The sequence below is a fragment of the Juglans regia genome, chromosome 10 (genome assembly GCF_001411555.2).
Source record: "Juglans regia cultivar Chandler chromosome 10, Walnut 2.0, whole genome shotgun sequence".
NCBI classification, from domain to species: Eukaryota; Viridiplantae; Streptophyta; class Magnoliopsida; order Fagales; family Juglandaceae; genus Juglans; species Juglans regia.
In genome coordinates, this window is record NC_049910.1 from 19,314,771 (window position 1) to 19,337,296 (window position 22,526).

The following is a 22,526-nucleotide window of genomic DNA, read 5'->3' on the forward strand; positions in this document are numbered from 1 at the left end:
ATCCAACACGATACTCTTGGGTACTCCATGCAAACGCATTATCTCCTTGCCATATAACCGAGTCAACTTACCCAAAGAGTCAGTATTATTAATGGGCAAGAAATGAGCACTCTTGATCAACCGAGTCAACTTACCCAAAGAGTCAGTATTATTAATGGGCAAGAAATGAGCACTCTTGATCAACCGATCAACAATCACCCAAATTGAGTTCTTCCCACTAGGAGTCCTCGGCAAACCCACAACAAAATCCATAGAAATATCACCCCACTTCCACTCAGGAATAGGGAGAGGTTGAGGTCTACCTTGATGCTCAGCCTTAACTTGACGGCACGTGACACATTCCTCAATGAACATGGCATTATCCAACATACTCATTTTAGTCCCCCAATGACACATCACGACCAGTATTCCTAGAGTGACTGCTATCCAAAATCTCATTTCCTTGAGAACCTTAATACAACATCCAGTAAATTCCAATGATCAATAGCCTTTACAATACTATGTGCCAACCTCAATCAACTCCTATGCTACAATTTCTAAACCTCCATTGAATTCTACTTTTGGTAACCTAATAGCCACTTCCAATGTTAACCATCAGTAACAGATTTTGCACAACCAAATGATTAATCTCCAATTACAAGTATCTTCTCAAAATTCAAGTCACCACTAATTCCTCAAAATCAACGCAATTTGAACTCCTGACTACAACAAAAATACCACGCTTCTGCTGCGCACTCTGATATTTGCCACATGCATAAAACTTATGTCCTCATAAAACTAACACCATCGAGTACAAGGTGGCTCCATTCCTACTAACCAAAACTCTTATCACAATTTGGTAGAAAAATAGTCTCTCTCCCAAAACCACGAGTTATAACTCAAATTCCTCAATTAACTCCTGCTGCCTTGATCAAAATCAAATTCCATAAAATACATTCATGATCATTGACAGAAAACCAATATCTACCAACCTCAGCATCCCAAATTGAAAATAAGCAACATCAACCCAAAATACATCCATCTCACCTACAATAAGGAGCATACCTTAAAAGGCTCGATTCCAACCCAACCAACCAATAAGAGCGCCTATAAACTTCTACCTGACAACCTAAACCCCAAAGCTCATCACCTACATTCTGAACATCTAATCTAGCGGTGACTAAACTCACTACGAACCACCATTGACTACACCAAAACATTATCAAAACCTTCTTGGTAACTCGCCCACCTATTTCTACTCCTATAAGCTAGCATTAACACGACTAGTTCCTTCAATAGCATTTCACTATTTAAACCTCAATGCAAGCCATACTGCTTAAATATTCAATCTACCAAAAGCCATTGCACAACACCCATGAATCTTAAGGATTTATTAACTCACATACCTGATTATAATACTCACTGCTAATGCCTAAACTTCAACTTCCAAGAACTCATCATACACTATACACGGCGACCCATCAATCTCTCTTCAAGTTAAATAACAATGTCCGTAATTTAACCAAATGGATGCTCAATCTCTAAAGGTAAGTATAGCCTCAAGATAAAAAATAAAATAAAAATGAAATACCTAAGTAACCTCAAGTCATAATTAATTCCTGAAAATAATCACAATAACTATTGTCAACCATGATTCCATTAAGTAACCCATTCAACTACCCACTTCGATCAACTCACCAAAAATTCTAAGCCAAGGTCTCTTGAATTAGTACTATTGTGTCGACTCATCTTCAACACTCACCAAAGTCACTTTCTCCAAACTAAAATAAGACTATGACCTATACCTTCCGAAATGCGAACACACACCATTTCTACGCATCAATCTCATGCACCTCAGCCAAAACCAATAATCCTCCAAACGTGCAAGTGATCATCCTTACCATTTCCATCACTAGACCTATATCCTCGAAATCAGCAAAAATCATTTCCTAAATCCGCACCATCTATTTTCCTTAAAATTTAATATGGATTAAATCATTAACATGTCACTGTAACACCAAGCTAAAAATAATTATTTAACCAACTAGATCAACATCTTCAATCCCCAGAAAATAAACAAACTAGATCATTACCTTCCATCTCCAAGAAAATTCTCGCCTGAAAAAAATTCTCATATCAGTAACTCAACTCTCATCAATCCTATTTTAATTCAGCCCTTCAACTCTGCAATTCTAAAACCTTAACCCAGATAAAAATCATTTCCTGAAATCCTCAAGATCGATGATCTTAAATCTAAAACATTCGCCTTATAAAACTTGTAAATTCTAAAACCCCAAATGTTATCAGATTGCTTATCAAGGTTGGCAAGATAAAAAACTTCTAATCTAAGTAATCCCTTAATTGCTTGTTGAACCTACCAGCTTAAATGTCATTAACTTATTTCCTAAAAACTATGGGGCCACAAACCTTAGATGAACTTTTCATAAATCTAACATTGACATTCGTTGAACTTACAACCTCCTACCCATAGACTCACTACATAAATTCTACAGAACCTAAAACCTCAATTATTCTAAGCACTTAAAAACTATTCCCCTCCTTAGCAGCAACTTGAGTACCTAATCCAAAGAGTTCACCTAGACCCTAATGTTCGAGCCTCGATATTAAAACAACCAATCACCAAGAGTTCAGGCCTACTACACCAAATGTTTAAGCCTAACAATGGCCTTCTCAGTCGTACCATCTTCTTGTCATAGCATAACCCTTAACCCGCCTTTCAATTTCGAACAAAACAAAATAAAATAAAATTTCATAAATAAAATAACATACGAAAAAATGCATAAAACCAATGAAGTAATTAAAACAATAAAATAATCCGCCATAAAATAAAACAAATAAAATAAAATGACATACAATAAAATAAATAAACAACAAAATTATTATACAATAAAATAAATAAACAACAAAATTATTATACAATAAAATAAATAAAGCCAATAAAACCATACTCTAAATTAAACAATTTCAATTACAACTTAGAAAAATTTCTAGTACCTCACCATTTTCATGTTAAGAGCAATCCTCAACCCTGCTTAAATCTCGGACAATTCAAACACGATCCAAAAGCAACATAATAAAAATATAATAACATAAATACGTTCAGTTAACACAAAATAAAATAATCATAAACTCATAATATAAAATAAACAATTTAACTTACAACCTTTAAAAATTATTTTTAAAATAGAAAATAGATTCTGGTACCCCTAAGGGACATATGGTTTTACCCAGAGCCGAACTGCTCTGATACCACCTTTGGCGCCCCCAATCCCCCTTATATAAAAACATGGGGATCGAGACGCCAGGATGGTGAAAACACGGTCACACATCTCAACGAAGTGCCAGTGTGTGTACATGCAACGGTGTACAAAAAAAAAATAACGCAGCAGATAGTCAACTAAGTACCAGAATTTATTTACAATCAAAACATCAGTAAAATTTAAGTAGTAGTTATACAGTCATCCATAATAAAATATAATACAATAATTTCAAATAACTAAGCGAGTGATCCCAGATCACTCCTCGGGCGGAGTCGTCTCCTCAGGCTCGCCCTCCTCCTCCTTATCTGCATCAAAATCTGCGTTACCACAAAATGATATCGCAGGTAAGTATAACCCAAAATAACCACGTAATATAAAATGCATTAAACGCAACTAACATGCATGCACATGAAGAAATATGCATTTTTTCTCAACACATCATTTTCTCCGAAAATGATTATTTTCAACACACGTAAAAATCTCATTTTGGCCCAAAATATTCATAAAACATTTTTCTAGAAAATATTTTACACAGAAATCCAACTCACACTATTTTCCCAGAAAATAGTTCATTAATTCCATATGCACCATGGCCTCCCCTATGGACCATCCGCAAGTCCTGGCTTCGTAGCGGTGCTCAGTTCCGTGCCCGACGCGTACATGGCCAAGCACCCACACTACGCAACGAGAGATGCCCAGTTCCGCGTCCAGCGTGTACGTGGCCAGACATCCACTAATCCCCACCAGCAGAAAGACCACGGAGTCGGCACGAGACCATCTCGTCTGATCCCATTGTCGCCCGGCGACAATCCAGGGGATGTTACTCAGTATATTCTGCTCCCGAGTAACCAGAGGAGCTCCACCGAGATAATACCCCATCTCGACTTGGGGTCGTGATACACAAGCACCCACAATCCAATTTCACATGAAATCACAATTTTTCCAAATCATGCATGAACATGAATGCAATACATGAAAACCTAGTTTTTTTTACAAACATGAATGTGCATGAAATAATGAGATGTACATGTACCAACACTGATCCATAACCATCAATAACCAATAACCAATTCAATCAAACCAACCAAAGAACTCCAATCACAAATCCATCCAACCCCCGAACTCCTCGGACTCAGTCCAGCATGTCAAACAAATACAGTGAAATGAGTTAGTGCAAAAATACATTTAAATTACGAAAGTTCTTTGAAGAAATACTTACAGTGCAATATAGCAATTTCCGAAGGATCACGAAGTTGCAAGAGGTGACGTCTGAGCAACGCAACAGTGTAAAATACACTATGGCCGTGGGTCTCAAAGACCCACTTTTCAACGGTGACAAACGAAGACCCAAATTTGATAGAGTAGGGCCTAGGGAGGTCGGTGAAGCTAGTGGTTGTGGTGGTTAGCCGTGGGTGGCGGCGCAAAGAGTGGTTTAAGGCCAAAAATACCCAAAACGGAAATGTAGATGGTGGAGCTTCACCGGTGGCAGAACGGAGCTGGGGTTGGGTCCATTGGGTTGCTAAGGGGTCGGGGATGAAGTGGTGAATAAATGGTGGCCGGTGGTGGCGCGCGAGCGCAAGGAACATCGCGGCTTCAAGCCGTGCGTGGAGGAGAATGCTGGCGAGCTAGGGGCTGGAAACTGGAAGGGGAGGTCGCCGGTGGGTGGGGGAGCGGAGGAGCCGGGCGGTGTCGACCACCGCTGGGGCACAGCGGCGGGCTGGGGGAGAGAAGGAACGGAAAGAAAAAGAAAGAAAAAGAAAAGAAAGAAGAAGAAAAGAAAAGGAAAGAAAAAGAAAAAAAGAAAAAGAAAAATGTAGGGAAAGAAATGAGGTCTAATCCTCACATATTGGGTAACAAAAATGATCCAACGGAAACGATTTTAAAACAGCTAGTGAAATAAAATATTTCAAACGCAGTGATTAACGTGAAAATAAATAATTAATCCCAATAATAAGTTAATTTAATTCGAGAAGAAATTTAAACACATAACAATAATTAATTTAAAGAAAGCACTTCAATAATAATTTTCGTAAACTAAAAATCATAAAAATGATCCAATTAAAAATCCAATAATTTTAAAATAAGAGAATAAATTTTTGAATCCATAAAAATAATTCCTTCAGTAAAAATACACTAAAATACGGGGTGTTACACATTTTGATCTCTGATTTTGGTGTTTGACTACATTAGTGGAGAAGATTTCTGAAAATTGGACTTATGGGGTTAAGTTTGGAGAGAATTCTTTTGGTTTCAGTTGTTCTACTTTTATCTGAATTTGCAGGTGGTTTGGAGTTGAATTGACTATTTCACACACAAACTCAGGGTCTTAGCTTTAGGTTGAAATAAACGTTTTACTCTTGCTTGACTAATTGCTAAATTTTTTATTGATTTTTCTGCTATCCTTGATGTTAAAAGAGTAAGATACTAGTGATGAAATTTGCATTCAGATCATGGCTTGGTGAATGATAAAACTTCTATATGGGATCTAGTTGATAGTCTATAGTGGTCTTTTATTTTATTTTATTTTTGTTTGAGGACAAACAAAGTTTTAAGTTTGGGGGTGTTTGATGACTTACATAATTTCTTAAATTTTATCACTTCTTAACTTTAAATTTTAGTCTAATTTTATTTATTTTTGTTAATTTTAGACTTCATTATTGTCATTAAATTTTATTTCAGATTTGAAGAAAAAGACGATCTAAATTTTAAAAGCTTATCATCTAAGGACTCTCAGATTTAAATGAAAATTTATTTGAATAAAAGAGACGTGAATCAGCTAGAGTGATTGGACCTTGGATGAGCGGGACTAAGGGAAGATTTCATTTTAGCTTTAGAAGCTGGCATGCAAAGTAGGTGCTTCTTGGTTTTTACGGATAAAAATATTTGAAGGAGTTTTAGCATGGCATTTGTGCTTTTAAACACTATACGCAACACATTATTTTGGCTTGGTTAAGAGTTCACGCGGGGCCCATATTTTGATTTGGGATAAAGATGCATGATGCGGCAAGATGAGGGACGTGCGAGACACAAGCTTGGAGTCTTTTGGTTTGACTTGGTCCTTAGGAAGATTTGCTTTATCTTGTGCAAGCTGGAACAGATTGGAGGGGATTCAAAATTCAATTTGGTTTTTGCACGCTGATGCAAGCTCAATTTACACGCACGGACGAAGAGGGTTTTTTTTTTTTTTTTTGGTTGGAAGAGGCTGCGAGCTCTCTTTCCTTCTTTGATGATGCGACTGAGGAACGAATTGAGAGGAGTATTTCTCCAGTATTCATTTTTTTTCCATTCTTCTCATAAAAATTATAGTGAATTCATTTATGTTAAATTTAATTTTTAGCATGAACTAAATTTTCTTTATTATGAGAAAATAATGTAATCTAGTTCCGATCTATGATTGCTTTTCTATGCTTATTTGAAGAAATTCTCTTCTATGTTTGTCTGATTTATTCTGAGCTTATTACTTCTAATTAACTGGCTATTAATTAAATGATTTTAATCTTGTAATTTGCTGTCGAAAGAGGGTGTTAGAGGATAGATCTTGGATATTTCGACATAGGTAAATATAGAGATCGAAAGACTTGTATGGACCTATGTAGTATTAAAATCATTGGTCTATTGCTTTCTTGCTTTATTAATTTGCATACTCTTGTGTAAAATGATGAACAAGAATAATTTTCAATTGACTATCGAAAGAGGCTTTTGGATGTTTGTGGAGATTTGCTAACAAACAGAGAGAATTAAATTTAATTAGTTATATGAGTAAAGCATAGTGAGAAATTAGGTGAAATCGGTTTCCTAGAAGTTTTGTTTCTCATTGATTTGATCTTCGAACAACATCTCTATTTTCCATTAAGTATTTTCTTTGAATTAATTTTATTTTAATTTGAAATTACAAAAATCTTAGTGACTTTTCTAAATAAAGTCAAAATTAGTATAATTTCAGTATTTATCCAAAGTAAGTTACCAATTCCTGAAGACGATACTCTTCTTATCACTTCATTAAAAAATTACGATACTGTGCACTTACAATTTTGCACCGATCACATGTAGAATGTCATAGGAGCATCCACCGAAGGAGAATGTATTGTTATCTCTTCCATGTGCAACCTTTCGAGATTGGACTTGTGTGAAAATAAACTGTTCTTATTCTTAATAATGTTCACCATAGGTTGGTTAGGATCCAACTCAAAGCCCGTTGCATTGGGCTTTGTATCAGTTGTGATAAGGGCCCATCATCCGATTCCCAAGTCCATAACTTCTCCTATAGTTTAGCCTCGTTTGAAAACTAACTGATGTTGGTTATTGTCTTCTTCATAAATAACTACGTATTTTTTCACATGAACTACAATTGTTATCAATGATATGAAATTGCGGGAATGAAATTCCTTGAACCCACAATTAATTTGAAAACTCTCCAAGAAAGGCAAAATCAAGTCAATGGATGGAGAACCTAGACCTAATGAGAACTCGTTTCAAGAACCTAGATTATATTAAAATCTAGACCCGTTGAAAAACCCATCTCAAGAACCCAGATTACAAAGGAGGAATGCCACAAATGTTGTGATTTACCTTTGATAAGTTCAAAAGTTCAATTAAGAACAAGAGGAGTAAAACTCAACTCACAATGAATAAATTCATCAAATTTCATAAACTTCTTAACATGAGGCAACAAAGAGTATTTAAACAAAAACCTAATTAGAACCCTAGCCAAAATAATGCCCAATCTTTCAAAAATACCCCTGAGTGAACAGTGCCACGGCTACAGTATGCGCTACAGTAACTCGGCTACAGTAACCTCATGAAACCCTAGTTCCTAAAATGTAACTTTCCAAATAAGCCCTTGGTCAAAATACAAGGCCTTCCCAAAAATCCTAGTTTATAAGAAATAATAATTTTTCCAACTTGCCCTTGAATAGGTGTCCCCCTTAAGTCTTTCTCATAATAAATTTTATTATTATAAACTAATAAAATAAGTCATTTAAATTAATTAAACAAGTTGGGCTCTTGCTAGACTCGTTCCAAGTGGATTGTATCGCCTTATTGATCTTCTTGGCTCTTGATCTTGTGATTGACCAATCTGGAACTTGGAAAAGATCTTTAAGACTAGGCCTATTTTGGTTCCCTTCAGTTATCTCCTCTTAGGGAAAGGTAATCATTTAGCCCTCATCCATGAGCCATAAGAGAATCGTTCTATCAAATAAAAAACATAATCACAATCAACATGCATGTCCAATGCACCCATAACAGTAACAAAAGTTAAAAAGTTGTTCATACTTAAACTAGACCCAGACTCCCTAGTCACTTCATGTTAAGTTCTTCTTACCCAAGAGGTTTCATTACATCTAGTTGTACATCGATTATTGAAAATTCCCCCCAACCAGAGAGTTATCTTCATCCATATCCTTCAACGTTGCCCATAGTTTCCACCAATTGTTTTGAACAAATTTTGCATGCATAACACCAAGAACGTGATCACATAAGCGAATCCAAAAAGAGGGTAGTTGGATTTATTTGGAGTTTTGATACCTGAACTTCGCCATCATAATCTACGTTAAAACCAATTATTTATCAAATGGCCACCAACAATTATGGTCCAGTATACCTTTATCCATCTTACAAACTTGGATAGAAATAGATGGTCACTCAGGTTACTAAACCGTATATGGCTAGAAGGTACTTGTAAAGGACATGTTTCACACCACCAATCATATGGATGACTCTACAGCAATGAAGAGAAGGCTCTTGTCGCCCTGTGTAAACTCTAATGCTTAAGTTAGTGACAATATAAGAATAAGTGTATATATATAATATGAAGATGAAACTATTTGTTACCTCTACCGAGTTATTTATAGAAGGATGTGGCGTGATGATGATTAACTCTGATCACAAGTCCTGTGTGCTTATCTTTCATGATCCCTTATTAATTGGAGAAGATATCTCCTGTTTTATAGGAGTTATCTTACTAGGGATATTTATGTCCAATTGCGAGCCTCATCTCCAATTCTTCGGGGTTATCTTATTCCGTGATTGTGGTTTCGAGCCCTTTGATCTATGGGGCTCCTAACTTTAAGCTCTCAATAAGTCTTCTTGAACTTATGGATGGGCTCGAAGCCTAGGGGTCCAAATGTTCTCTCCAGTTACCCCGCTAATTTCCTGGTACAAAGGAAATTAAACCAATATTTTGTTTTCTTTTTTATTACTTACCCCGCTAGTCTGTAAACATTTATTTATTCTTTTCCTTCTTTTGGCTATAGCCCATGCTAGGTGGCGTGCACCAGCTTCCACCCTTTCTTTTTTAGGAAAGACGTGGCTTGCGTCAGCCATAACCGTTCCCGCTCATTTAATAGGTTTTAGGAAAGACCTACCCTTCGGATTCCCAAGAACCCTCATGATTACCTTCTCGGATGTGCTTCACACGACATTTGCCTCTTGTAGCCATTTTCTTTACCCTTCTTTGCTCTTTCGTCTTCCTCATTCTTCTTCATATTTCCCTCTACTTCTCTCTTGTTTCTTCGTTCTTCTTTTACTAGGATAGCTGAGACGGCTTGAGGGGATACTACTAAGTACACATACAAAATATCCCCTTGATTAGCCGCTTCAATAGGGGTGGGCTGGCTAAATATTTTTTCAGTTCTTGAAAGACATGGTCACACTCTTCGTTCCAAAGGTGTACCTTCTTTAGAACTCGGAAAAAAAGGAGGCATTTGTCCGTGGACCATGATACGAACCTGTTCAAAGTCGCTACTTTTCTTGCTAGGCGCTAAGTATCATTGATGGTTTGGGGCGGCGCCATTTTCAAAATTGCTTCTATCTTCTCAGTGTTGGTTTCTATTCCTCTTTGTGAGAATATGAATCCCAAAAATTTGTTAGAATTTACCATGAACATGCACTTGGCTGGGTTCAATTTCATTTTGTACTTTCATAATACCGCGAAGGACTCTTTACAATCTATTAGGTGTTGGGCGGCTTCCTTACCTTTCACCATAGATCGTCTACGTATACCTCCATAGTCTTTCCAATCTAGTGTTTGAACATCTAGTTGACCAGCCTTTTATATGTTGCTCTAGCATTCTTCAAATCGAAAGGCATTACCTGGTAGCAGTAGAGTCTTCTGTCGTCATGTTCTGTCGTCATCTTACAAACGTCGTCTTCTCCTCATCCGCCTTGTTCATCATGATTTGATTGTATCCAGAGTAGGCGTCTATAAAACTCAAGGTAGTGGAAAACTACCTTTGGGGCAACTTTTATTAAGGTCGGTGAAGTCTATGCACATCCTCCATTTGCCATGGGCTTTCTTGACGAGTACCACGTTGGAGAGCCATTTTGGATAGTGTGCCTCCCGTATGAAGCCCACTGCTAGAAGTCTGTCGATTTCCTCTACTATGGTCGTGCATTTTGGATCAACGCAGAGGTTGTGCTCTAATATTGAATTATCAATCCTGGGCATTTCTTCATGGCTCTAGGAAAATACATCTCTATGTTCGATCAACAGTTGTTCCAAGGCTTGCGGATACTTCGGCGGGAGCTTGGAGCCAACCACCCTTGTCGTGGTGGTTGGGCGTTTTGGATGTAGCTTTACTACATGCAAGGGCTCATTGGCTTTGGTTTGTAACAGACTACTTTCATTCCTAGTTTCTATGTCTTGTCCTTCTTCCGATTAAGGTGGTGGCAGCAGCTGTTCTTTTGAGTTGTCTATTGAACATACCGTCTGTGCTCCCATCTTCATCTCCTGGACATAACACTATTGAGCCAATATCTGCTCACCTCAGACTTCGCCTACTCCCACTTTTGTCAGAATTTCATTTTAAGGTGGTATGTGTAGGTAACCACCTTTAAGTTTTTTAGGGTTGGGCGTCCCAATATGGCATTGTAAGACGACGAAGCTTTGACCACTAAAAAATCTATCATGCTGGTAACTGTGTTAGCGCCTTGCCCTGCTGTTATCGGAAGCGTGATGGCACCGATGGATTGAATAGCTTCTCCTGAGAACCTTTTCAGCGGAGAGGGAGATGGTCGCAATTTGTCAATAGGGATCCCAATTCTAACAAAAGCTTCCCAAAAAAGCATGTCAGTAGAGCTCCCATTGTCAACCAAGACTCATCTGGACGTGTAGTTGGCTATTAGTAGCGTAACAACCAAGGTGTCATCATGAGGGTATATAACCCTTTCGCAATCCTCGTCCCCGAATGAGATGGTTCAGGTTGATTCTGTCCTAGGGTACTTATATGGCCTATCTGCCATGTATACCTCGCTTGCTCAGCGTGCGTGCGCCCTTCTGTCAGATGATGTGGCTTTGCCCCCAGCAAATCCGCCTGCCATAGTGCGAATTTCGCCTAGGGGGCCTGTTCTTGGTCTCTCCTGGGTCACGGAGAATTATTTCTCCTTTTCTCTTCTTATTTTTGGCGCTTAGGACTTCTGCCCCGTCTATCACGATTTTCCTCCCTTTGTGGCTTTATGTAATCAGCCAGCATCCTTTCTAGTTTCCCAATTCTAGTCATTTCTTCAATCTGCTTTTTTAGGGTGATGCAATCTTCGGTCCAATGGGAGTAGCTTTGGTGGTTTGTGCAATGGCGTTGGCCTTTGTCAACGACAAATTCTTCCCTTCTTAAGTTTTTACCATTTTCTTGTACATTGTGGTTGTTATGTACAAGTCGGCGCCAATGATCTTGGTGGTTGGTGTATCGGTCTTGTCTGTCATCAGGGTGGCTTCGCCTGTTCGTTTTCCTATATTTGTCTTTAGAATTGTTCTGGTTTCTATTCTCTACTTTTGTCTCATGCTTTAGTGGTTCTAACAAAGCCTGTAAAGTATCTTCCGCATTGACAAAGTCATCTGCTTAGTCCATGAATTCCCTTAATGTGGATGGAGTTCATCTGTCCAGGTCAGCCATGAAGGAGCTTCAAGGCCAGATTCCTCCTAGTAGTGCGTTTAAGATTATTTTTTCATCCTGATCATCAGTGGTGAGCCTCTCTTTATTGAAGCGTGTTAGGTAGTTCTTCAAATTCTCCCCTTCCTTTTGTTTTAAGGTTAACAGATAGGCCGTCGGCTTGCAGCGCCTCCTGCTTGCCATAAATTGTGTAAGAAATTGTTTAGCTAACTCCTCAAAACTGCCAATCGATCTGGTTCGAAGAGTCCCAAACCACCCCCATGCTACTCCTTTTAGAGTCAATGGGAAGGCGTGGCAAGCCATCTCTCCGGGGAAATCGTGGATAGTCATGTGTGCTTTGAAATTCTTGAGGTGATCAATAGGATCTTTGGATCCATCGTATAGATCGATCTGTGGTACCTTGAATTTAGAAGGTAGAAGGTCCGCCATGACTTCCTCGCTGTACGGGAGGTTCGTGCGTCTAAGGAGCTGCTCCACGGAAGAGGAACCGTCCATCCTCTTCGCCATCTCCTCATATTTATCCATAAGACTTTGCAGCTTGTCACGCATTGTTTTCTTTTCTATCTCTTCACTATTGACCCCATCTCCTTCGTTCTAGGCTAGAGGATTGCCCCTCTGTTGTTTTAATTCTTCGTTTCCTTTGTATAGTTGTTCAACAACCACCATTACTTGTTTCAGCCTTTCCTTTATTTTTGCTAACCTCACTTCTGCCTCTGTCATACTCGGTCCTGGATCTCGGTTGACTTGTGATCGCATGACGATTGGCATGTAAAAATCACGTTAAAGTTTGTAACAATCCCACAGATGGCGCCACTGTAAAGGACGTATTTCACACCACTAATCGTATGGATGACTCTGCAACAATAGAGAGACGGCGCTTGTCGCCCTGCGTAAGCTTCGATACTTAAGTCAGTGACAGTATAAGAATAAGTGTATATAAACTGAAGATGAAACTGTTTGTTACCTCTTGCAAGTTATTTATAGAAAGATGTGGCGTGATGACGATTAACTTTGATCACTAGTCCCATGTGCTTATCCTTCGTGATCCCTTATTAACTGGAGAAGATATCTCTTGTTTTGTAGGAGTTATCTTACTCAGTATATTTATGTCCAATCGTGGGCCTCATCTCCAGTTCTTCGGGGTTATCTTATTCATGATTGTGGTTACAAGCCGTCTGATCTATGGGGCTCCTAGCTTTAAGCTCTCAATAAGTTTTATTGAACTTATGGATGGGCTTGGCCTTAGAGATGGGCTTGAAGCCCAGGGGTCTAAATGTTCCCTCCAGTACTCATCATAGATTTAAGAAAAATTAATTGCTTGTAAATAACTTTTTTAATAGAATTCAACTCTTGTGGCACCAAGATCATTTAGATCAATTGGCAACACATTAGTTTCTCACTAAGAGAACTATGAATCTAGTTCCCCCTCTCCCATGTATAAAAAAAAAAAAAAAAACCTCTCGTGGCGGATTGCATGAGAGTCTTCCATATCTTCTTGAATACATTTCCCGATCCACTTCAAGCATTAGCAATGTTGTAGGTTATTAAAAAAAAAAAAAATGCATTAGCAATGGTGTAGGCAAAGGCAAAGGTAAGATTTGACTAAAATCACATATTTTGTCTTTTGCCTTTGCCTTTCAAGAGAGTTTCTCACACTAGATTATTCATCTATTAGCTAAAATAATAATAGAATATTATTTTTCAATAATAATAATTTTTTTCTATTCTTTTCATATTTTGCAATTATACTGACCATACGTTAATCAATAATTTAATTTTTAATTAAATTATTGTTTTACCTTCATTGAGAGAGAGAGAGAGCAAATGGGAGGAAAGAAAAATAAGTAATAAAATAATCAATAGATGGTAAACAATACCTATCCAAATATGTAGAAACACTGTAACTTGTAAGTAAAAAGTTTACATTTAACTCTTCCAATCCAGTAGATTTAATGGGATTGTTAGCTAAATATTGGTTTGCATTGGTGTTTGCCTACATCATTACTAGTGCTTAAGGACTGGAGGGGCATAAATTAATTCATCCGAAAGGGTTCAACGACATCTAGTATAAAAGTCTCATCATACCATATGTGATGAGACTTCGCGGGGTAATTGGAAGGGCTTTAATACCACCATAATCGAGGGGTGCCACCTTGGGCCTGGGTCATGAGGGCCCGACAAGTCACTCAAGGCTCAAACCCCTCTAGCCCAATAGAGCCCAGGTCAGTTCGTTAGAGACAGGAACGTTCGCCTGCTTATCCTGGGACTGTTAGGATATTCACTCATTCAAAATGAGTGAATAGCCCGAAGGCTTCGAGGTTCAAATTTCAAATAGTGGGTAAGGCAGTTAATCCGGGTGATCCTAAGAAGGCAAATCCTTTATTTAAATGATCAAGGTATGCTAATGAAATATCTCGAATAATGGCTCTAAGAATATTCATATTGTTACTAACTTAAGTATCGGAGGGGTCTTATTCAATCCCAAGCCATCTTACTCTTTAGTTGCAGGAGATCGAGAGTGCGTAGTAGTAAAACACGTCCTTTAACAAGGACGGACAACTTCTATCATTTCTTTAATAGATCAATATCATCATCCATTGGAATATTCCTGATAAATTAGATCGAATAAATTAAACTTACAAAAGAAATTACTCTCATACTCCACGGTGAAAACACTTTCACGAAGATAAGGGAGCGTGAGAGGAAAAAACAGTGTATTTGTTTCTTGTTTTTTGAAACAACTGAACATTGCATTAATCAGGTAAAATACAACATTTATCCTTCAATACAATCCTCCATCCATATTGTCTCTTCTTGCAACGACAAAGCCAACTTTAGAGAGAATCATTTTTATGTTTTGACAAAGCGAGAATATTTAACTTTGTCAACTACAATATTACTTACATAAATAAGCTTTACGCGCGTCAAAGGTTCCAGGATGTCGCAAAATCAAAAAAGAACACGTAACGTAATTGCATAAAGCCAACACAGCGTCATGACGCAGTTGAAGACCGTTGATACAAAATTTCTCATTTTTTCCTTTTTGTCTCGTTAAGCTCTGCACTGCAAAAGTTTCAGCTCTCTCCCTACACACGCACGCACATAGAGAAACGATGACGTTTAGGGCGGTGATGTGGGGTCGGGCCAGGAGGTCGAGCTCCTATTTGGGAGCGAGGTGGATGTCTTCATGGTGGCAGAGCGTGGAGCCGGCACCCAAGGATCCGATACTCGGCGTTACGGAGGCTTTCCTGGCCGATCACAGCCCGAACAAAGTCAATGTCGGAGTTGTAAGTTCCTTTCTGTTTGTTTGGACGATAGTAGCGAAACTGTTTTATTCGTCTCAATATCCGAAGATTTTAGACTGAAATCGCAGGTTCAAGTGCTTCGGGGCCGTCGTCATGTAAAGATCCTAACGGAAAGAATGCTCTATTTCTTGTGTTTCTTCCGTTTCAAATTCTTTTCTTCCAAAGAGATCGACTGATTGAAATTCGCTTGCGGTTGTTAATCTTTCTAGGCTCTCCGTTTTGGGTTATTTAGAGAACTCTGTATAAAATATCGAAAATTAAGGATATATTTTTGGTTTTCGTTTGCTATTTTTTTTTTCTTTGTATTTTGATTGTTTTTGTTATTTCCGCTTGCTCGTTCTTTTTATTTTGCTTGTTTTATGTTATTTCCAAAGATATGAAATAAATTTAAATTTATGGTTTCGTCTGTTGTGTGAAGAAGATCTGAGCTTCCTCGGTCCCCGGAGATAAAATTTCATTCTCTTATTTGTCTGCAACGGAATAGAGTATCAATAACTTTGATCAAGTTGTGTTATTTAGTGGATTCACCTTCTAATTCTCTACTTTTGTTGTCCGTATTATGTATAAACTAAAAGGGTGCTTACCGAGACGACAACGGAAAGCCAGTTGTTCTTGAATGCGTTAGAGAAGCAGAGCAAAGGATCGCTGGAAACTTAAACATGTGAGTGTGTTATTTTCTTATCAACCGACGCAATTTGATATATTCGTACGCTTGAATTTCCTGTCAATTATTATGTTTTATAAATTTACACTCTGTACTTCGTAATCCACAATGCCATTCCCTGTTAATGCGGTATTGTAGTTGTATGATTAGTATTTTCATGTGTTGATCTATGTGAGGGAATTGTGAGATTTATGTTTCTTACAACTTGCAACTTTTATGGTGGTCCGTGAGCTTTAGCATTTTATCCTCCACTAACCAATTTGATTCTCTTCTTTTTCTTTTTTCAGTTTTTGCTAGTGGCTATAGATTCTCTTTCTTTGTTTATTTTTTGTTGTATCTTTTTGTTGTAGTGGTCATGATGTATTCCATCTAGCACCCGTGAAATTTACAATTGTATGGAACCGGTAAAACTAGCAAATTATACATAACATTTTTTGGTAATTAATCTGGTATTTTTTGTTCATTGAATTTAGTAGGTGTTAACAACGGGCAGCAATGGTAGATGATAATAAGCTGTTAAGATTTGAAAGCAGATGCTACTGAGCCTGGCCATGATGATAGATCTTTATTTGCTGTCAGATAGCATCAATATGTACTGACTTTCCTGTTGCTGGATTTGGTTTAGAATTTTCTATATCGTGGGATCTAAAATAGTATTCAACCATGCACCACCAAACAAAATTTATTATAGTGCCCAAGATCCTTTTGATAGTGCCCACAAGATGGCAAGATTTTTATAAATGATTTCTTTTACTCTACTGGATTTTGTCGGGTATAGGAATTTCATCCTCTGCAGTTTATTTCCCTAAACCTAAAACTTTACCTTTTTGGTTTAGTTTCAAATTAATGTTTCTGCCCGGAGATCTGGGAAGTGAAAATCGTTTCAAGTATATGAAACGTTTGAGTAGACTTTGAACCCCAATGGGATTTAAACGCAGTCATATAGGACCATAGCATTATTTATGTATTAGGAAACTAAATTACTGTGAAATGATTCTTGGAAATAGTGACTTATAAATGTCACTTTTTCTATAAACCAAACTTCTGCCGATAACCATCACATTCTAATGCCATATTATATACATGAATATGTACACTCATAAATATATTCGGAGACTTGTATGTGAAGGTTGTGCTAGTTATCAAAATGTTCTTACATTGTCAGCCACAGCTAGATTTTCTTTTTCTGGGTCCACTTGAAAATCATCAAATAGTTTACCTGCTTCATGCTCAATATCAACTTTCTTTCAACTAGGGAGTATCTTCCAATGGGAGGGAGCGTGAAGATGGTGGAAGAAACATTGAAACTGGCCTATGGGGAGGATTCTGAGTTTATCAAAGATAAAAGGATAGCAGCAGTACAATCTCTCTCTGGCACTGGTGCATGCCGACTTTTTGCAGACTTTCAAAAGCGTTTTCGTCCTGACTCACAAATTTACATACCAATCCCTACCTGGGCCAAGTGAGTGTCATGGGTCATATTTTGAAGTTTATGTCCTGTTCCCTTTCATTTTTTATTAGTTGTGTTCTATGGGCCTCTAATGAGAGACTTTTCACAGCCACCATAACATTTGGAGAGATGCTCAGGTACCTCAGAGGACCTTCCATTACTATCACCCGGAGTCACGAGGGTTAGATTTCGCTGCATTGATGGACGATATAAAGGTAATCATGAAAAATCTATTTTCACAACTACCTTATGCTTGTTTGGATAAGTAAAATTTTGAGAATGTTGATATTTTTTGAAAAAAAGTTTTGAGATGATTTTTTATTGTTTCTGTGAAAGTAGATAGGAAATTTTGGATAAAAGATTTTTGAAATATGTTTTGTATTGTGGTTTGTGAAAGTGAATACGTAGATTTAAAATGTTATTTGAATGTAGTTTTTTAAGGTTATTTTCTAAGGAATGTTGTTTTGGTTTTTGTGTTTTTTATTTTGTTCAGAAACTTTGGCAAATGAATGGACCAAAAGTGTTTTGGAGGGATAGAGTTTTTTTTTTTCCTGAGATTTAAAGATGTTTGGATTGAAGTTGAAAACATTTTTGGGTACAAAGACATGTTCAAGAATTTTCAAAATGTTTCAAACAGGTTTTCCACTGATTTTTATATGTTAGAAAAAAGAAGTTGAATTTTTTTTTTTTTTTTCAATATCTTGAAGAGTTTTGAACATTTCTTTGTACCCAAAATTGCACTAAGTAATTTGTAACCCATTGCCATTCCATGTTTTTATTTCCCTGGCCATTGTTTTCATACCTTGATTGCTGACGAACGGCCTTATTTGTTGTCCTTTAAAAATGGATGTAGAATGCACCAAATGGCTCATTCTTCCTACTTCATGCTTGTGCTCATAATCCTACTGGAGTGGATCCTTCAGAGGATCAATGGAGAGAGATCTCATACCAGTTCAAGGTAAGCATTTCATTGTCATATTAGTAATAAGGTGTCCTTCGGATTCCTAAATTTTCAGTATTCCTTTGTTGCTTACTGAGCATTACGATCATTTTCAGGCAAAGGGTCATTTTCCCTTCTTTGACATGGCGTATCAAGGTTTTGCTAGTGGTGATCCAGAGAGAGATGCAAAGTCCATCAGGATTTTTCTTGAGGATGGACATCTAATTGGAATTGCTCAATCCTATGCAAAAAATATGGGACTCTATGGCCAGCGAGTAGGATGCCTAAGGTAATCATCATTTATTTTCTGAATGCAGGTTTATTTATTGCTCCTACTTTTAGCAATTTACATGGTTTAACATAGAGCATGGACATGATTCATCCATATTACTATAGTTTGATGACCTGCAGGTTAGTTATTGATGTTTAAAATGATTAGATTTTTTCATCATGTGCATAAATTTGATAATTGGTGTTAAGCATGAATTTTGGGGCAAAATGGATGGTAAAATTAGAATTTTATGTCTTCCGTATTGTGCACTGATCCAATTGTTTTAGAAGTTGAGCCTTCCCCTCAAAAGTTAGCTTAATTGCTTCATTTAGAATTATCGGCAAACTGGATGAGTTAATCTCGATTATCACTTTGAATTAAGTTTGGAAAGTTTATTGGACATCTGGTATTACCTCTTTTACTGGAATTGCAAGAAATTATATGCTCTATTGTCATTTACTGGCAAAAAACCTGGAGCTCTAATTTGGTCACCATTAAAGGGAAATGTGGGGTCTTGAGTTTTCCACAATCCACAAGATGTTCTGAAGATGAGCGTATAGAGAACTTCAAATTCCTGATGCTTTGATGGTGAAAGACTACCATTCTGACTATTACAATGCAAAGTCATAAAAAATCTCATCTAAAATAACAGAATTGCATAACAAAGATGGTAGAAATAGGCAGAGATTAAATGATATGGAAATGTTGGTTGAATCTTTTTTCTCTTCATGTGCACTTATGTTGGATTTTACTTTTCGTCTCACCTGGCCTGTTCAATGATATAAATGGCATCAAAAACTAATGAAATTGTTTTAGTGAGTGCTCGGCATTTTGAACCTTTTGATATATGAAATTATTGTTTGTAATTTTCAATATTGGTCATGCATCTGGCCCAAGCAGCAGTGCTAGACCGCCCTAGGCTTCATATCTTTAACAATAGCCACATGAATATGTAGATTGGAGACTTTCTTTTCTGGCACTTGGGCACTAAATACTAGTTTGGTCCCTATCATCTGCTTGTGAGAAAAAAGATTTCAGACTCAGAGGTTTACAGAGGTAGGAGATGTTGGGTTTAATATTTATGAAACGTGTAATATTATGACCAAGTGTAGCTTATAATGGATTTTTCTTCAGCAATCTTTTAAACCTACGAATAAAAAATAAAAATGAAAATGTAAGGAAATAAGAAAATACTTATATAAGGCGAATCTTGGTCCTTGCCAAGGGCATGTGCACCTTTCAGAATTAGTCGGGATTTTGTCCTTGGACACCTGATGCCAATAAAAAAAAAAATGAGAGATAAGAATTTTTTATTTCATTTATTCTGCCATGTCCATTGTTTTCGAATTAGCATATTGGACATTACTTCTGTTGTTAACTAGGTAATCTATGCAACATATCCACAGATTTCTCGGTTGTTTTTGAAGTGAATTCAGAAAGGAAGAAATCTCTCATACTTTACTATGCTTTGCAGTGTGCTTTGTGAAGACGAAAAGCAAGCTGTAGCTGTGAAAAGTCAGTTGCAGCTGCTGGCCAGACCCATGTATAGCAACCCTCCTCTTCACGGTGCGCTAATAGTTTCAACTATTCTTAGTGATCCAGAGTTGAAGAAGTTATGGCTCAAAGAAGTTAAGGTAAATTACTGCAGTACAATTCTTCGCCTTTCTATTGGTTTATTTAGTTTCTTCTTTTTATATCTCATAGAATAATAGTGCACTGTTGTTTTCAAGGTTGCATGTAAAACCGCTGATGTACAATAAATAGAGATGTCATTACTGAAATTTTGGGCTTCTTGGTCTACCAAAATTCCTTTATAATTTAATAGCAATCTGTGCGTGTTGGCTTCTGATTTTTTTTTCTGTTTGTTTTTTTTTTTAATTTTTTTAAAAAAAGAAACTCAAACAAAATAATATGAACTATTTACCACAAGACCATCTTGTTTGATCATATTTGGAAAAAATTCCATCATGGACATTTTTCTGCAGATTATGTAGATTAAACCACCAGGATTATTTCTTATATGTATTTCATTATCATTCTCATTTTTTCCTCTTTTTCCAGGTTATGGCAGATCGCATCATTGGAATGCGATCAGCTCTACGAGAAAATCTTGAGAAGTTGGGGTCACCCTTATCATGGGAGCACATCACTAATCAGGTACTAAAATTTGTCAGATTTGAAATCAATCTATGTTGCCTGTCCATTTTTTTCTCTCCAGTTTGACCCATTTGCTGAAGTTATTATATCTAATAATTCAAGTCCTTGTAAACAGATTGGTATGTTCTGTTATAGTGGGATGACACCAGAACAAGTTGATCGTTTGACGGAAGAGTTTCATATCTACATGACTCGAAATGGTCGTATAAGGTAATGCGTCCTACAATCAACTTTCTTGTACAGAATAGCTCAAAAATGGGACTTTGCTAACACGTGAACAATACATACACTTTTGTACGCAGTATGGCTGGTGTTACTACCGGAAATGTTGGGTATTTGGCTAATGCCATCCACGAGATCACCAAATCTGCTTAGTCACTTGTTACAGGAGTGGAATTCTTCAGGGGGTACCTTTGATGTACCGAGGCAAAACACACGCCATTGTGTTTTGTGCAACCTCCTTTCCCATCTCTTTATGAAGTAGGAAAGGACGAAATAAAAGAAACATTATTGCGTTCTCTTCCAAATTTTTTCCTCTTTCATGTAATGGTTACGGGAGCTCCAATGTTGGAGAGAATCCATCTTGTAAAACATGAACCATTGAAAAGAGTCGCATCTATTTTAATCATATATCTTGTAGAAACCCATCGGTTCCAACTAAAATGTGCTGGGGCCGGTACTTTGCTTTCCGGTATTTGATAAATAAAGACAGCCATAGTCCATGACATCTCAATGCAGGTTAATTCGATCGGAAAATTGAAGAGAATAAGAATCTAATGTTTTGTGCTTCCCTCGGTGCCCATTATTGGCAAAGACACACTGACAACTTCCAATCACAGGCTAGCAACCACATAGAACTCATTGTCAGGAATATGCGACATGGTGGGAAGAACCCTCGACGATGGGCTGCCGGCATTGAGACCACCGATGGTGTTAGAAGCCAAGAATGGATATCGGGCATTGGAAGAGGGCCAGTAGTAGATGCTCACACAAAACCCATTGTAGGGAGCAGGCAACACGGTGGGTGGGTCTTTGGACGACAGCTTGCCAGAGTTGACGTCACCGCCGACGTTAGAAGCCAAGAAAGCTCATTTCCGACATGAGAGTGGCTCTCGGGCAAAGGAATAGAGGCATAATGAGATGGCGACCTTCTTTGCCATAGTGGGAAGTCCTATTGCTACTCTGTCTGCACGGGAACCTCAAAGGGTCACTGAAATGTTGATGGAGAGGACAATATTGAGACATTGGGAATTCAGGATACCCAAACCTAGGCTGGCACTTTGGTAATATTCATGCCTAGAGTCTATGAAGACAATAACAAGGAGGTGGCGGTAGTAGATGGTATAAATATTGAATTTAAGGATTGGGATGTGCCTACCCCTTTGAAGTCAATCATCCTGCTGAAAGACCAGACTCTAGTGCTTCAGATTGGGTTCTACTTAAAGTCAAGGACATTCAAATGTGTGTAGGACTCCCATGCATTGGTTTTGAAGATTAGTTTTTGGCTCTACATGCTGCTATAGAAGCTGGATGGTCCAATCCGGCCATGAAATGCAACTCAAACAAAAAGAAGGCAAGGGAATTGAATAGGCAT

At 37.6% G+C, this 22,526-nt stretch overlaps 1 protein-coding gene across 1 annotated transcript; it reads left to right on the top strand.

Moving 5' to 3' along the window:
- The first annotated feature begins 15,141 nt into the window (after positions 1 to 15,141).
- LOC108996646 (aspartate aminotransferase, mitochondrial-like) lies at positions 15,142 to 21,657 on the top strand. Its single transcript, XM_018972654.2, has 10 exons — positions 15,142 to 15,432; positions 16,026 to 16,111; positions 17,370 to 17,576; positions 17,674 to 17,779; positions 18,418 to 18,522; positions 18,621 to 18,793; positions 20,250 to 20,409; positions 20,837 to 20,932; positions 21,048 to 21,142; positions 21,235 to 21,657. Exons 1-10 carry the CDS (start codon positions 15,259 to 15,261, stop codon positions 21,305 to 21,307), a joined length of 1,275 nt encoding a protein of 424 aa, XP_018828199.1. The 5' UTR covers positions 15,142 to 15,258; the 3' UTR covers positions 21,308 to 21,657.
- Positions 21,658 to 22,526: the final 869 nt, after the last annotated feature.

What these genes read in the sequence shown, in the direction of transcription:
- LOC108996646 (XM_018972654.2), top strand. Translation starts at nt 15,259, where the DNA reads ATGACGTTTAGGGCGGTGATGTGGGGTCGGGCCAGGAGGTCGAGCTCC. An exon ending in CCAATCCCTACCTGGGCCAA is followed by an intron (nt 17,577 to 17,673) that starts GTGAGTGTCATG and finishes GACTTTTCACAG; the next exon opens with CCACCATAACATTTGGAGAG. An exon ending in ACTCGAAATGGTCGTATAAG is followed by an intron (nt 21,143 to 21,234) that starts GTAATGCGTCCT and finishes TTTTGTACGCAG; the next exon opens with TATGGCTGGTGTTACTACCG.